At 40.1% G+C, this 16,870-nt stretch overlaps 1 protein-coding gene across 2 annotated transcripts in view; it reads right to left on the bottom strand.

The window, feature by feature from the left end:
• The window catches only part of LOC108680180, a 22,573-nt gene extending 5,703 nt beyond the window's left edge, over nt 1–16,870 (bottom strand). Inside the window, exons 1-9 of one of the 2 annotated variants that reach the window (XM_047882759.1) lie at nt 16,663–16,870; nt 13,783–13,996; nt 11,087–11,218; nt 9,824–10,035; nt 5,096–6,911; nt 4,673–4,765; nt 2,607–2,761; nt 1,717–1,829; nt 977–993 (exon numbers count right to left, since the gene is read on the bottom strand). In XM_047882759.1, coding sequence (XP_047738715.1) covers nt 980–993; nt 1,717–1,829; nt 2,607–2,761; nt 4,673–4,765; nt 5,096–6,911; nt 9,824–10,035; nt 11,087–11,218; nt 13,783–13,996; nt 16,663–16,694 — 2,781 coding nt within the window. In that variant the 5' untranslated portion in view covers nt 16,695–16,870 and the 3' untranslated portion in view covers nt 977–979. The remainder of the gene's footprint in view (nt 1–976; nt 994–1,716; nt 1,830–2,606; nt 2,762–4,672; nt 4,766–5,095; nt 6,912–9,823; nt 10,036–11,086; nt 11,219–13,782; nt 13,997–16,662) is intronic. The other variant, XM_018168953.2, reaches the window with a different exon arrangement.

The following is a 16,870-nucleotide window of genomic DNA, read 5'->3' as shown; positions in this document are numbered from 1 at the left end:
AGAAATTGTAGTCTATTTTTTATCGAAGATGATGCAAATATTAAACTAAATCCAGACACAGGCGGCTGCAGGTCCCGGGGCTTAGTCCAGTTGAGGCAGGTGATCGAATCCAATGACAATATTGTTCCTAATGCGTAAGTACATCGTTGTCCAAGTGAGCAAGTAAAAGTACTGACAAGAAACCGTGAAACGAGAGATACTAGTTTTATTCACTATAAACATCAAACGGAAAAGGCGGTTCAATTCCAGATAAATAGAACGTTAACAGGTACTTGGCATCAATTAGTAAGTAATACAAATCGGCAACTCGATAGCACTGGGCTCGGGGTCGAGTAGTGAAGAGTTTGGGATCAGGAATGAAACTAACAATAATTTTACAAAATCAGGTTATTGGAATATTATTTCTTTGCTGCAGTGAAGTCTTGAATGAATTACAAAGCTATGATAATCTAAAATGTACAGCAAAACACGGAAATTGCTTTCATGGATCAAAACCAGCTACAGGCTTCATGTAACAATTCAAGCACTGCCCAACTGAAAATTCAAATGCGCATATATGTTGTATATACATACCGCCTTGAACTGGTTTTCGAAAGAAATTTATTTTAAATTATACAAGCAGCCGCGACAGTGTCTCTCGCACGTATACAATAGAACTGCTGTGACCGTACGCAAGGAAGGGCCGTAAGCGATTAATGAATGAGCAGCTCTCAGCGACCAGCGGTCACTACAAAACTTTCAAACACAAAACGCACTTTAAAATAAATTAATCATAACTAAAAATTCAGAACTGCTACAAATAATCGTTACAGGTGAACAAAACATCCCGGATTTTTAAATAATATGAGTTTGAAGCCTAATCGGCAGGCCTTACGAGGAAAAATGTAATCATCATCAGACACGACATAAAAACCAACACAGACATGAACATGCCAGCAACAAAAGCATGCACGTGCCTGAAGAAGTCTTTGCTCACCCGTTACCAAACGACCGCTGCAAGTGAGAAATAAGTTGTCAATAGGTATCTTTATAGGCAAGGAACTAAACAACCGCATTGTTAGAACATTATTTAATAACACTAGCAGCTCGAGATGCAAGTAAGCCACGAACATTTTATGTATCATTAGCTACTAAATTAGATCAAATTAACAAATAGTCTTCCAAATTTGCAGGAATTATTTCAATGATTTGCATCGAATTTTAAACAAACCGGGAAATATTTGCTAGCGGGAACGTGTTCGCTAATGCTTTAACGCAAGTCTTAACTAACAGGTAACTGAGATCTGTCCTCGACTTAAGAACAATAAAAACGTTTAAATTAATGAAACGTTTAAATTATCGTGTTCTCTGATATTTGGGTAAGATCAGATAGACCGAAAAAAAGAACTCCAGCAAATCGTTGCACTTGTCTGGAATTTTGAACAATATTTGTGTCAGACTGGCAATCGATCGTACAAGTTCTTAACAGAGGGAAATCAATGACATAACAAACGAGAGAGTCATTGTTTTCCATCAAATTTAGCAATGAAACGTCTTGTATAGAACTCGAGTTCACCAATGAATAATGAAAGATTTATTTTATACCTTTTAATAACAAGCTTATTATCCCTGCAGGAAATGCTGCCACGCTTGACAACATAAGACAAAAAATTCGTTGATAATTTGTATAGTAAAACAGTCGTTGACTATTTGAGGAAAAAAAAATGTAAGACTCACTGGAGACGGCAGGAGGCGGGGGCATGAGGGGCGCCGGTCCCCCACAGGAGGCAAGGACCAGCAGGGGGGCGCTGGAGGGGCGGTAGCGCAACAGCGCAGCAGCCAGTGCACATCTTACGAGAAATATAGCACCAGTCAAAAAGTAATATATCAAATATAAGAATACAATTTATCCGAAGTTAAAATAATATGAAACTAAAATCCGTAACTCTAATGAAAGCAGAAGCAAAGAAGTCAGTACAAAATAAAACAATAGCTTATTTTCGAATATCAAGATAAATTAAAGTGCCCGGCACATCGTGTCCAGAGAGAATAAATTCATGATCCTTGCGTAAGGTTACCAGCAGCTGATCAGACACAAGCTGTAGTAGTAGGAGAGTTTGATAGCGCTTCAGGTATCAAGCCATTTCGCGCCGAAGGTCAAAAATTAACATTGCCAGCAAGGCTGAATGTCTCAATTATTGAAAACTTCTCAAATCATTCATCACCCACAAGGGGTGGAAGGTCTCAATTTTCCAGCCCGCTGAAGCTGGCTCGAAGGAAGCAGCGTTAGCATCTCAAAGAGACGAAGTGACGAGGAGGGACAGGTGAAAAGCAACAGAAACGAAGACACTCGAACAAGATACCTACATAATAACTTAATGTAAGGAACCCTGCCTACATAATAACTTAACCCCACAACTGAGACATGCAGTCAGACACCGCGATAGTTGTGGGGCGCTCAGGAACAGTGCCCCTAGGAACGCGAAATCCCATAGAACTTCTGACGAGCACAAACACGCATCAGAAGATCCGTCAGAAAGGAGAGCCAGAAACAAGCTACGATTAAAGCACCACGGAACCAGTTAGCAGGTATATTTCAGAGCACGCAGCTTGGCTCGGATACGTACCCGTATCCATGTCCCACAAGGACACACTTGCGGCCCTTAGGTACGAAGAGGTCGTAGAGGAGTCTGAGCTGCTCGAGGAGGCGCGGGAAGCGGTAGCAGGCAGCGCTGTCGGGAGCAGAGCTCAGGCCGTGTCCTAACAGGTCGGGGGCAACCACCTGCAATCCAGAGACAACTTTAGTGACAGCTCTGCTGCCGCCTGCCATATGGGGCGGGTGAGGCTAAGGGAGGCGGGATGAGTTAGGAGGGATGGGAGAGGCTGGGTAGGTGACTCGGGATAATTGAGGCCGGGTAGGTGGGACTGGACGAAGGGATGGGTTAAGGGGAGCGTCTGCCCCAAATTTTATCTCACGTATGTAAAGCACGAATGTAAAACGGAATTTCAAGACTTTTTTGTTCGTGTGAACTTTTCAAAAAAATGAAAGGAAACGTGAAATTCTTAGAAAACGGACACAAAGGGGGGTACTGTAGAAATCTATCTCCTCCTAGGTTTCAAGCTACAACATCGACACATATCAGTCGATGCGTAAAGACCATATCTAAAACTGATGCAGACGGTATTTTGAAATTCTCATTTTTGTGGGTGTGGGAGCATTTTTCATGAATTTTTCGGAAATTTTTCCATTTTACCACCGCCACCGGTGGTAAAATGTTAATTCAATCCAAGTCGGCATGAGCTGTGGAGTCAGCTCAGTTAATCCCATAATCCCTTTTGCAGAATAAAATCCAAACTATAACGAAATTTGAAAAAAACGTCTGCATCATTTGTAGATCTTTTATTTGCGAATCGAACGGTATATCTCTGATTGCTATAGCTTAAAAACTCTAGGAGGAGATAGATTTTCAGTGACAATAAGTATGAATGTTCAGTAGAGCGCGACAAAGTCCCGAGCGCCTCAAAATAGGCATTCAAGGTGGCAAGAATGCAAGACTAGACGTTACTGGAGCTTAAATTCAGTCAAGGATGGTGTGAACGACTGCATGAACACCATCCCGCACGACAGCAGCCGGATAACTAGAGAGCAGCGTCTTCAGACCGTCTCTTTATGCTCGGCAGCGAATTTTCGCCTATCTTAAATGTGAAAGAACTCCGCCACCCCTAACCCATTCGCGATCTGTCGTGAACGCATAAATCAACATACAGAGATGGTTTTGGCACCGTTAGATGCGTCAGAATGTAAGTTTTAAGATGAGTATAAAAACCAGAAAAGTCAAATTTTTCGATTTTGGGGCAGATGCTCCTCATAAAAGGGATGGGTTAAAAAGGATGGGTTAGAAGGGATGGGTTAGAAGGGATGGGTTAGAAGGGATGGGTTAGAAGGGATGGGCTAGAAGGGATGGGTTAGAAGGGATAGGTTAGATGGGATGGGTGAAGCTGGATATGTGAGGTGGGAGAGGCGAGGAGGGAGAGGTGAGACCGGTCGGAAAACTGGAGCCAATTGCTCATTAACAACTACATCACCACCTTAGTGTCATTAGTATGGAGTCTACAGTTTACTAGCGCCTTAACAACAATTTCTCACAATGAGTAAGCTATCAATCATCAATGCTTTCCTAAAAAATAACTAAAATCCAAAATGAGCAGAAGCCGAAAAAAAAAACAAGAAGAGATAAGTGAACAAAGACACTCAAACAATAAGTCGAGTACATGGGACGTCGGCCGCCTGCGTGGAAGTGATGATGGAGGAGACTGCAGGGAACTTTAAATAACATAACTTAAACGAACACCCGCGACTCGCAACTACCAGCTCTGCAGTGTGCGAATCCTAAGGAAACATTTTCCCGAGGAAAGCGAAGATTATGGCAGCAAGAGGGCTCTATGAGTGGCAACACCTATGGAGACGCGTTACGCTTGCATTCGGCATTCGGTATGAATGCGGACGGCTGACTATCACGATCTCGCGATGCAGGACGAGTGAATGCTTCTCTAATAGAAATGTAGCAAATTATAGTGTTTTTATTCATAATGGCACCTGACACTAACGTAGCCAGCTGACACGCACCTCGTAGCCAGCTGACACGCACCTCGTAGCCAGCTGACACGCACCTCGTAGCCAGCTGACACGCACCTCGTAGCCAGCTGACACGAAGTACCACAGCTGGTGGTGCCAGTCATCAGAGCTTCCCCCGACTCCATGTATGAACATCAGGAGCGGCAGTCGCTGCCCAGGTTAGCAAGTAATTAGCACGGGCAGTCGGACAAGTAAGAACATAGGCAGAAATTACGTGATAGCACGAGATTGATACTCTTAATTTACTTCATGACATCAATAGTTAACAAGCGTCTCACTCGCAATTGATGATGAGCACCACACCGAGGCATAAAAAGAGATAAAGTTGCTAGAATGTATGATGCTCCTAGTGTTGAATATAACACAATAAACAATAAATAACTTTTCAGTAAAAGTTAAAGATATTAGTTGAATACACCAATGAATCCAATTGCAATTGAATATATTATCTGTATCCAAAAATTATGTATCCAATTGCACCTTGGCAGCACATTCGCCTCGCCGGCTGCAATATTCGCCGTCTGTTCCGTTGTCAGCTTCAAACTCTTGCGCTTGTTTCCACCAATAGACCAGCGCCCGGGCTTCTGTAAGGTTAGCGCCAACTTCTTCCTCGATGTCCTGGGGTGGAGGGGGCGGAAGGGGCGGCTGAAAGCCTTCCTTACGAACGAACTGGCCGCTGCGAGGGAACGTGTTACAAGACGCGCCTTTCTTACCGGATTCAGCAGCACTGAGCTGCTTCTGCGTCCCCATCAGCAGCTGCTGAAATTGTTGTATTTGCTGTTGCTGTTCCAAGTCGGCATGAGCTGTGGAGTCAGCTCGCTTCAGAGTGTTTCTCGTGAGTTCATTTGTGGCACCAGTTGAATTATTTATCTTGAAAACATCAGGCGGGGCAATAAGAGAGTTCGATTTCAGGCTTTCATTTTGTAGGGCTAATGAGTTATTGGTAGGCAGGATTTCATTTTGAGTAATTGAAGTGTCCAGCTTGGAGCCTTGAACTAACAAAGTCTTCTTTGGCTTGAGTTGTGCAGCGCTGCGGCCCTCAAGGTTCAGTGGGAGACCAGCGGAAGGGCGCTGTTGTAGTGAAGAAAGTGTGGGTCCATCCATGACTCTGATGCGGAGGGCAGATGGCGAGCAGGGTGCTGTGGATGCGGCAGAAGTAATGCTTGACTGCATCATAATTGAAGAGCCACAGGAAGATCTTGAATCAGAAAGCTCGTTTGAAAGTGTAGTAGAAGACAGAGTATTTATATCGTTAGAGGACGGGGTATCATCTACTGGAGACGTAGATTGGAAACTCGTCAAAACAGAAACATCAAAGCCTTGGGCATGTTGGTCAGGGGATTTTAGATAGCCTATCGACATGCCATGAATAGGTGAAGGTACTTTGCCTTCCTCATCGCGACCGTCGTCGCTGGGAGTAGGAAACGCGTTGTAGTGATGGACTTCGTCATGTGCATCAGAACTTTCACTTTGCCCATCAAATCCCAAATTAATGAAGCCGTCTCTCATGCCCACTGGAGTCGCACACAGCCTTTCAGGAGTTTCATTGAGCATGACGCTGCGGCAGTCTCTAGCATTCGGGATAAGATCTGGCAGATAGAAATGGTCGATGGAGGGAATGCAAACCTCTTCATCAGGCGCATTTGCGTCTGAAGGGCCCTCAGAAAGCTCCAGATGCCACTGCACGGATGGACTTTCTTCTTCCGCCACAGGTTCTTCATTGTGGTGACTCATGGCTATTCTGGAAAGTTTCAGTGCAGGCAGGGAATGACTCACTTGAATTGGTTGCTTGAAATTGTTTCCATGATTCGAAGCTTCTTCGCTCATTTCTTCCTCAGATAGAATACTTGAGCCATCCTCCTCATCTATTGAGCAATAGCTGCGTCGCTTGCGCAACACTAAGCTGTTGTGTAATGAGCTGTTCTTAGAAGCATTGCTTCTGAGGGAACTGGATGCCTGCCTGTGCATTGCCAGTAGAGAACCACTCAGAGAGAATTTATTGCTGTGATAGTGCACAGATTGACGCTGGCTTGAGCCCTTCAACTCTGGATGCTTTTGCAAGGTGCGGGCGGCGGTCTTGGGGCTGCATGGGCAGGAGCGACTGCGCCAAGGAGACCCGACATCGGGCAAGACCGCACCTTGGGTGACGGCGACTGAGGCCGCTGTCCCGCCACCGTCCGTGCGGTCTCCCCAGTCCGGCTCGTCATCGGCCAGGAAGAGGGAGCTGTCCGTGCGCATCTCGTGCTGCAGTACGCGCTCCACTGCAGACAGATGCTCTTCGCTGCTACTCAATCGGCTGCACACAAACACAACAATTCATCAACTGCTGTAAGCTAGGAAACTTAGCATAAATCACTACTCTTACAGGAGATTCTAGCTTCTCAACACTTTGACTGCGACTCGCAAAATAGCCTGTTGGCTCGTGGTGCGACATGTTTAAACCTGGATAACTTCAGTTCTAGAGATGACAGCGAAGTGGGAGGTTGTGCGCCGCTCTGCTAAAAGTGAGTTCTACAAGATTCTGACATAAAAACAGTGAGCCTCATTTGGTACACGTCGCTTGTAATATTAACTGCTATCTTTGGGGGCATCGTGCGCCATATAGCGTCACGATGTTCGTGCACCAATAGTGGCTCACGTTGCCTGTAATTGAACTTTCATGCATATGGAGCATCGTGCGCCATTTGAGGTACACGACGTTTTTTAGCCGACTGCGGTGAAAAATATCCATTATAGAAGTTTTGATGTATGGAACAACCTAGTCTAAGCTTATATCAATATTTTAGGCATCATTTTAATCATTTTATTTTTTATGCAGACCCATGGATCCACCATCAATTTACGGTACTCAGCGCCATCGACCAGAGGAGGACAATTCTGGCTCTAACTGCAGTTCATCAAGTAGCGACATCAATCCAAATGCCTCGGAAGAAGATTCTTCAGCGAGTTCTGAGAGCGACTCGCCAGATGATGTTGAAAGTGAGGCTGAAGATTATGAAACAGAAATGGATAACTATGAAGTAAATGCAGACAGTCCGTGGACTCCAATTGTTGCATCACAGCGAACTTTCACATTTACAGGAAAGGAGCAGCTTTTGAAGAAGCCAACGCCAAGCGGAGAGAATAATTCGGTATTGCCATTGGATTTATATTCGCTCTTTGTTACCGATGAAACTATTACTGCTATTGTGAATGAAACAAACAGGTACGCCACTCAAATTCTTCAGTCAAAGATTGTGACAAGGAAATCGAGGCTATCCAAATGGATCCACAGATGCAAGTGAAATTAGAAAGTTTCTTGGGATTGTTATGTGCATGGGTCTAGTTCGAGCACCAAAAATTGAGCACTTCTGGTCCAAAAAAGAGATATACAATTATTCTTTCATTCGAAATCACATGTCTAGAGACAGATTTCAGTTGCTACTGAATATGCTTCATTTTAATGACAATGAAGTGATTGACCGACAGAACAGGTTGCATAAAATCCAGCCACTGATTGACAGTGTTTCTCAGAGCTGCAAGTCAGTCTACACTCCAGGATCAAGTGTTGTCATTGATGAGTCTGTCATTTCAGAGGGAGAGTAAACATTAGACAATATATTCCTGGAAAAGCCCATAAATATGGAATAAAGCTATATAAGCTCTGCACACCCAGCTCATACACTTGGAACTTTCAGATATATTGCGGCAACATGGCCAAAGAACCAACATTTATGCATTCGGAGTCTGTTGTCCTGCAGCTTTCAAGGCCCCTTCTTCTGCAGGGATTAACTATTTATGCAGATAACTTCTATTCGTCCATTCCCTTGGCCGAAAAACTCTTACAGGAAAAAACGTACTACTGTGAAACTATGTGGAAAAATCAAAAAGCATTGCCTCTCAGCGTTACGAAGGCAAAGCTGAAGAGAGGAGAAATTTCAGGTTTGATGAACAGCAAAGGAGTTAAAGTTTGCAACTGGAAAGATAAAAGGAACGTGCTAATGTTGTCAACCGTGCCTGAACATTCAGGCAATCTTCAACCCTCAGGGAAAAATACTCGGCATGGTACCGAGATACTCAAACCACAAAGTGTTATGGACTACAATACTGCTAAATGCGGGGTTGATAAATCAGATCAGATGACATCTTACAATACTGCACTCAGAAGAAGCATGAAGTGGTACCGTACATTGGCCATTGAGTTGTTAACAGGAATTGCTGTAGTAAATGCATGGGCACTGTTTAATCAATTTTACAGCCAACAAAAGACAATGGGTGTAACCAAATTCAAAGAATGTCTAGTATGTCACTCGTTACAGGAAAAGTGAATAAAGAAATGCTTCCAGGACCAAAGCATTCTGATATTGCAGGCCTGCGTTCCAGCCATACATTAGTTGAAGCTAAAGGACCAAAACTAAAAACAAGAAAACGCTGCAGGTCCTGCTATGAAATTATCGCTAACAATGAAGGCAGTTCAGAAGCGAGACAAAAAGCAAGAAGAGTGACTACCTTTTGTGATTCCTGTGATGGAAAGCCATTTCTCAGCGTAACTTGCTTCTCATTGAGGCATTCACCTCGAGTTTAGTACTTTCAGATGCCCAGTGTTTATTGTTTCTGCTATAATAGTTCATTATTGAACAAACAATACATTTTCAGCTTGGAATACCGGACGCCTTTCAGTTCTTGCATTTTTATCTTTTATACGCACTGAACAACTTGTGCTTGATTTGTACTACTTATATTGTTCTGATTAAATTTTATAACATTATTATATGCTTTTATAATCCTTTTTCTCTATACTCTATCAAGCTTACATAAGGATATGACCATGGTTTACGTCATATATGTTTTTTTTTTTAAAGTTTCATTTTTTAATGAATGTACCATATACCGTATGGCGCACGTTGCAGTTTTGGACATGCATGCGTATACCATATATGGCGCACGTCGCAGTCAAAGTGTTAACCACTTATTAATAGGTTCTTAAAAATATTAAGACTTGATCAATTATAATGGGACTTGAAGCCCCAGGGAAATTCAATTTGAGATAAACATTTGTCTGATATCTGCCAATCTAACCAAGCTATAAAAATTGTCATCTGATCCACTTAAAGTAAATTTGAACTGTTTCACCAATAAATAAAATAGTTGATTCAGATGCTTCATTGAATTTCTTAATTCACCAGATACAAGTAAGCACACAACCAGACGAAAACAGCACACAAATACCCAGAGAGTTGATGGTTGTCTGAAGAAGTATCAGACTCTAGTGTTGACCCCAACATGAAGGGCGGCTGTTGTGTAGCACGAAGAGGACTAATGTTGCTGCTGGCAGAGTTGATCTTGAGGCGCGGTCGTCGTGTGGACGGTAGATGAGCTAGAACTGGCGACTCGGCAGGCTCTTCCAGCGCCATCGAGGACGCTGGCTCAGAAGATGCAACCTGCATATATATATATACATTAAACTTTACTTACTGATCATAAATTCAGGCAGTCATCACAACTAAAACTTAAAACTTTCACTAGTAAAAAGGGAAAAAAACATGGCAAAATGGAAGTCCTCCCTACTTATGCAGCAATCAACGAATTTATTTGTTGACACATTCTAGCTAATTTTCTATTACCTATATAACCTGCAAGCTAACACAAGTCAGCTAGTAGATTCAGCACATAGCAATGTCGCTATAGGCCGAGTACCTAGTGGTACAATATGAAAATGATGTGTTAACCACTAATTATGACAATGACATATATCACACACTACTAGGTACATGATTGTTACAGCTATGGTCAAATCTCAATTATTTTTTTGCTGACAAGGAAAAATCTATTAGTCCACAAATGATATTAACAAAGAATTACAAATGTCACGAGAAAATATTTAGTATGACATTTGAGCAAATATTCAATATGCAACTGTTCAGAGATTATTTTGTTGAGTACATTAAAATTTTGGATAAAGCACTAGAAGATTTTATACAAAAATGACAGTTTGTATAGCCCATGTCAGTTGGACATCTTCCTGCAGTTTGAAAGTAAACCATATCTTTACCACAACATAACAATTAGCAAATGTAAAACATTGACATGATATTTGCTCGACAATTCTGATTATATTTTTTGGTCATATTGTTATTGGACACCATAACCATTTTTGTGGTCACATTTGTAACACACTTCTCCATTGCAACACCAGCAACACGTTTCACTATTGTTGCAGCACCTGCAACACACTTCACTATTGCAACACCTGCAACACACTTCACTATTGTTGCAACACACTTCACTATTGTTGCAACACCTGCAGCACACTTCACCATTGCAACACCTGCAGCACACTTCACCATTGCAACACCTGCAGCACACTTCACTATTGCAACACCTGCAACACACTTCACTATTGCAACACCTGCAACACACTTCACTGTTGCAGCACCTGCAACACACTTCACTATTGCAGCACCTGCAACACACTTCACTATTGCAACACACCTTCTTGTTGCAGGTGTTGCAGCGGAAGGATGCGCGTTGCACGGCACTGATGGCCTGGCTGCTGGGCTCAGGGCAGATGTCAGGACCTTGCCAGTGGTTGAACCAAAAATCTTCTTCAGATTCCAATGACACCTGTAAAAAATATTAATAAATATCTAGGTAAATTCTCACTTATCAATGGGTATTGGATATTAAAAATTAAAACTTAAAGAATTGTGAGTCAAACATGGATAGAAAAAGAAAGTGTTTAAGGAAATCTCAATGTGACTCTTCCATGTTTTGATCCATTATAATTTGAAAAGCTAGAAAGTCGGTAGGTTTGTTTCAATTCAATGATACTTTGCTGTGCTGCTCACATGCCAATCATACATTTATTAACTGCACTCAGTTTGTCTGATCCGACTAAGCTGTTTGTCCCACAAGTATTCAGGGGATGAGGGTGGGTGATTGCAACTGCGTGACTATAGTACACCAATTTCTTTTTCTGGGAGCACCTATGCCGAAATCTCAAAATATAGATGAATAAAAACATCAAAATCCATATAAATAAATCAGTTAAGAACAATCTTATGAGTGGTGTGCAATACCCACCAGCACTATGTCTTCTCTTCTTAATTAAGCAGTTTTTCACTGTAGATTTTCCCTAAATTAGGCGTGAATTGCCTCTTACTCTCTAACCTTCCTTTTCCTTCAGCTCTAACAGTTAATATAGAGTGTTATCTTCTCCCTCCCAATTCATAGGTATAAAGCCCCATAGTTATTCTGATGACTGATATGCTATTCACTTTATTCATTTCAGCCAATGATGAGATTCCTCATAACATTTACCTAATGAAAAATAAAAAATAACTTCTCTTACTTATTACCTGAAAGATTCATTCATAAAAATATCAATCAGAAAATTACCAGAAGCCTATTTTTATTTAATTTTTTATAGGTAGGTAGTCTTCCTAATTAAATTTTTACATTTGGATAAATAAACCAACAGTTGACAGCAATTATTGTAATAAATAGAAATTAAAATGTAAAGCCATGAAGTAAGGCAGTGAATCATCTAAATCAGTGGTTCCCAAACTTTTTCAGGCTGGCGCCCCCTTTGGCTCCCTAGTGAACTTCTAGCGCCCCCCACAGACACATATAAAAACATACGTCTCTTTATTGAAATTTAGTACGCTGCAATTTTAATAGATAAATGTTATTGACAAATGTGTATTTCACAAATTGAACCCCATTTAGTGAACCAAAATGTTTTTAGGCTGTTTTAACTGTTTCAGCGCTAGAAGTAGAAACCTAGGACGTCTCGGGCGAATTTACGGTCGGACTCGTGGCCAGTCGCACGACCAATCTACAAATTCAATTATCAAGTAATATCTCCCAAACTAATGAACGCAGCTCAAGGAAACTTGGAACATATATTCATCAGAACCTAACGTTGATTTTTAGCTCGTAAAAATTTTTAAATTTCACCTTCATTCGCAGTGATCAAAGAATTTCTTCTTAACTACTGAACAGATTTGAACGAAATTTTGAATATACATTCCTAACTACCAAGCGTTGATTTTTTGGCTTTTAAAAATTTTCGATTTTACCTTCGTTTGCGTTTTTTTTTTTCATTTCACAGTCATTCTTGATTTCACACTTCCTTATATTCGGCCCGTATCGCCGGATAATTTGTCGCTTAAATTCGCGACGATCAAGAAATTTCTTCTAAACTACTGAACAGATTTCAACGAAACTTTGTATATAAATACCTAACCTCTCAACGGTGATGTTTAGCTTGCGACAATTTTTCTATTTGTTTTCGTTCGCGAGTTATACAGATATAGGAGGAACGACCGGCTTTTCTACCGGCCGGTTTAACCAAGAGCCGTTTACATAAATCCGTATAAGTATAGCCGTATAACTCGCAAACGAAGGCAAAACGAAAAAATTGTAGCAAGCTAAACATCACCGTTGCTGAGGTCAGGTATTTAAATACTAAGTTTCGTTCAAATCCATTCAGTAGTTTTGGAAGGAATTTCTTGATTACTGCGAATTTAAGCACGTATTGCTGTTTAAGTCACGAATGAAGGCGAAATGGAAAAAAACTCGCGAACAAAGGCACAATCGAATAAATTTTCTGGAGCTGAACATTAACGTTATGTAGTTAGGACTGTAAATTCAAAATTTCGTTCGAATCTGCTCCGTAGCTTGGAAAAAATTTCTTGATTATCCGGTTCTGTGAATGTTGGCCCGTATTGCCATATAACTATGGCAAAAACAAATGAAGGCGAAATTTAAAAAAAATTCACAAGCTTAACATTATTGTTAGGTCCAAATGAATACGTGTACCAAGTTTCATCAAGTTAAGTTCATTAGTTTGGGAGATATTACTTGCACATTGAATTGGAAATTGCCGTGAGATCGGCCGCTAGTCCGGCCGTTAATTTGCCCGAGACGTAAACCCAGGAGAGGTTAAAAAAACAAATCTGGGTGAAAAAACCATCGCTGGGAGTCATTATGTGCTGCACGTGTTGTGTACAAATCGTCAAACAAACGTTCGGACTTCTGACTTCGACTTCGGACTACCGCCCCCCTATCGCCCCCCAAACGCCCTCTGCTTCCTTACCGCCCCCCAAAATCTTTCCACCGCCCCTAGGGGGGCGATATCGCCCACTTTGGGAACCACTGATCTAAATCATAAGAGAAGTTTTTACCTTGTCTTCAGACAAGTCCACACTCTGGCTGCCATGCTTGAGCCTGTAAGCCTGTAATGCAGGGGCTATGACAGGATTCTCAGGGTGCAGGTGAGCCACTCGCAGCTTGAGGCCTTCCTTCTGCCTGCCGCTGCCACAGCTTCCCACCTCAACCCACACACGCCCTTCACTCTCAACAACATTTGAGTGGCAGACTCCCACACGGTTAGCACCACTGAAACATCAATGAAATTATTCAAGTTGATTCAACTTTTAGCAGGACAAGGTTTTTTCTACATTCTTTTACTTTCAGTTAAGATAGTTTTTCTAATATCATCAATTACAAGTCTAAGAAAATTGATCAATAAAATTGCTTACACATTAAACATATATAACAAGTATACTGGAAAAATTAAGATGGTAAGTATATTTATAAGACCAAAATCCAAATTATATCATACTTTGATCAAATCCATGAAAAAAGGATATATCTACATATCAACTTATATACATACCTACTTGGCAAAGACTCAATACAATGAAAAAATCATGCTTAACATTAGCAATGTGCATTTACTGAGTGGTCATTTATGTATATACATCACATTTTAAAATCACTGAGAGCTATCAAGGAGCAAAGTAACAAATGAGAAAATATTCTCCATAATATATGGTAGTCAAAAATGCATGTAACAGTAGGACTACTCGAGTAAGTCCTTCTTTAGCACCAATAATATAGGAGTGTCCATGCTGCCAGTTGCCACTGTAATGAACTGATATCTTCCAATATAAGACACAAAACTGATTACGTATATACGTACCGTAAAATGGGGTAACTTAGACCACTTTTTCTTTTATAAATGATGCCATTTTTTTACTAGCTAAATTATACTTGAATTGAAACATGCAAAATACAGGTCTATACTCTAGCTTCACTCACCATAAATTGCTGGCTCCTGCCTCTCATCGTCTTTATGTAATTTAAAAAAAATTATGGTCTTTGTTACCCCAGCTCTTGGGGTACCACTTAGACCGGGTGGTAAAATCAATTATATTTTTTGGTAAAATAACTCCAAATAACTCCAGGTTTTGGTGCATTGTTTTGTCATTTGCATATGTAACTAGAAGAGTTCTACTACAATGCATCAAAACCTGGAGTTATATAACCAAAAAATAAAAAAATTAGAGGGGGTACTCTGACAGGCTTTAAATAATAGGTAGCTTTTTTTCATGGGTCACATTTTTAGTTTTTTAACCTATTAGATATGCAAACTTTTCAAATCTTTCTATTGTGTTATGTAGCCTCAGTATTAGGCCTTTAATGCCCATTGACAAAATTTTTCTATGTCAAATAGTTTCTGAGTTGTGGGGGTTTTTGTTAAAAAAACGAAAAGTGGTCTAAGTTACCCCGCCGGTCTAAGTTACCCCATTTTACGGTATGCCTACTCTTGTAGTATTGAATCAGAATGTTCTTCTTCAATTCCATTTATAAGGTACATTAGTTTTATTGGAGGAGGTGATAGACTGTAGAAACAGCCTGTCTTTATTGAACTAAATTCAATCATTACAAAACTAGGCACAATGTCATTGACTTGAAATAAGGAAAATTTTCTAGTGCCTGAATGAGTTTGCCAAAATACCAATTCAAATTAGTTACACAATTCTACTTTGATAGTACAGTATATATACTTCAAGTACAGCAATCCCTTGATTAGCACAGTTTTGAATACCGCGGTTTTGATTAACGTGAAAAAAAAAATTTGCGCCCTACCCTCAATCTACGCAGTGCCAGTTTTGATTAGCATGACTTTTTTTCACAACGCATCATTTTCCCCCTCTAGCCAGAGGTGTTACGTTTGTAACAAAAGTGTTACTTTTTGCTTATTAGATCTTATGTTGTTACTTTTGTTACGACTTTTGGAAAAATTTGCCAAATGTTGTTACTTTATGAATTTCAGCCAATAATTCTTTAAAAAAGGTCCTGTTCCGTAGGCACTCGTGCTGACTACAGAGTCAGTTTAACCGCGCCTTGTCTCGTTCATAACTCGAATGGTAGAGTTTGGCAATGTTCGCCGGTAAGTGCGCCATGCTGGTGCTCTAGTTACTCGTTAGCCTTCAATTGGTCAAGATCGCTGCCATATCTACTGCTCACTTTTATCAAACTAGATAATTTTCCTTGATAAATTACTGTCATAATTACGGACAAAAAGGGAACGCTTAAACGTAAAAATATCACTTTGGAGACTAAGCTTGAATGATAAATTGAACTAAGCAAAATATGATGAATTTTAGTGGAAAAAAAACTATTATGTAACTTTGCTATTTTTGAGGATTCATTATAATTATTCCCATATATTCTTAAGTTTGATTAGCACGGTTTTGCTTAACACGGTAAAACTCGGGGATTTATTAACCGCGTTAATCAAGGGATTGCTGTACACATAAGTATATTCTTCCTACAAATGAGAAAGCTTGAGTTGCTAACATAAGTTATATTAATTTACAGTAAATGAAGGGATATGATAGAAGACTTATACATCTACTAACACCATGACATATTGAAAAATGAAAAATTAGTGAGGAGTTGATGATTTTTCTTATTTACATTTAGTTTTTTTTCTTAGAAATACTAAAATTCACATGTAAGAGTAAATTAGATCTGGTTCCTCTGTCATTTCAGTTTGCTAAAACTCTTTTATCCATTAGCAACACAAGATTTCAAAATCCAAAATAAAAAACTTGAGGAGTCTTAAGCTGATCATTTTACACTAAAACTACTTAAATAAAAAATTATTAATTGAATAAGTAATTGAAATTAATTAATACTAATTAATTATTATTAATTGAGTAAAAAATTATTAATTGATTAAGTAGGAAATTAGGCTTAACTTAATTACTCACTTCAGGCAGAAGATGGAACTAAAAAAACTCATCAGACTTTCCACAAAGGTCTCAATTACAATTGCAAACACTGACTTGATTGTTAAGTGGCTCTATAAATGAAATGTCTACATTACAACAATATAGGTACTTCATTGGACCAGAAACTTCTAGAACAAAGAAGATACAAAATAACTAAATATGATAAAATTTTAAAAATTTGCCATTC

Source organism: Hyalella azteca, unplaced genomic scaffold (genome assembly GCF_000764305.2).
Source record: "Hyalella azteca isolate HAZT.00-mixed unplaced genomic scaffold, Hazt_2.0.2 contig11259, whole genome shotgun sequence".
NCBI classification, from domain to species: domain Eukaryota; kingdom Metazoa; phylum Arthropoda; class Malacostraca; order Amphipoda; family Hyalellidae; genus Hyalella; species Hyalella azteca.
This window is presented reverse-complemented; position numbering and strand designations above follow the sequence as displayed.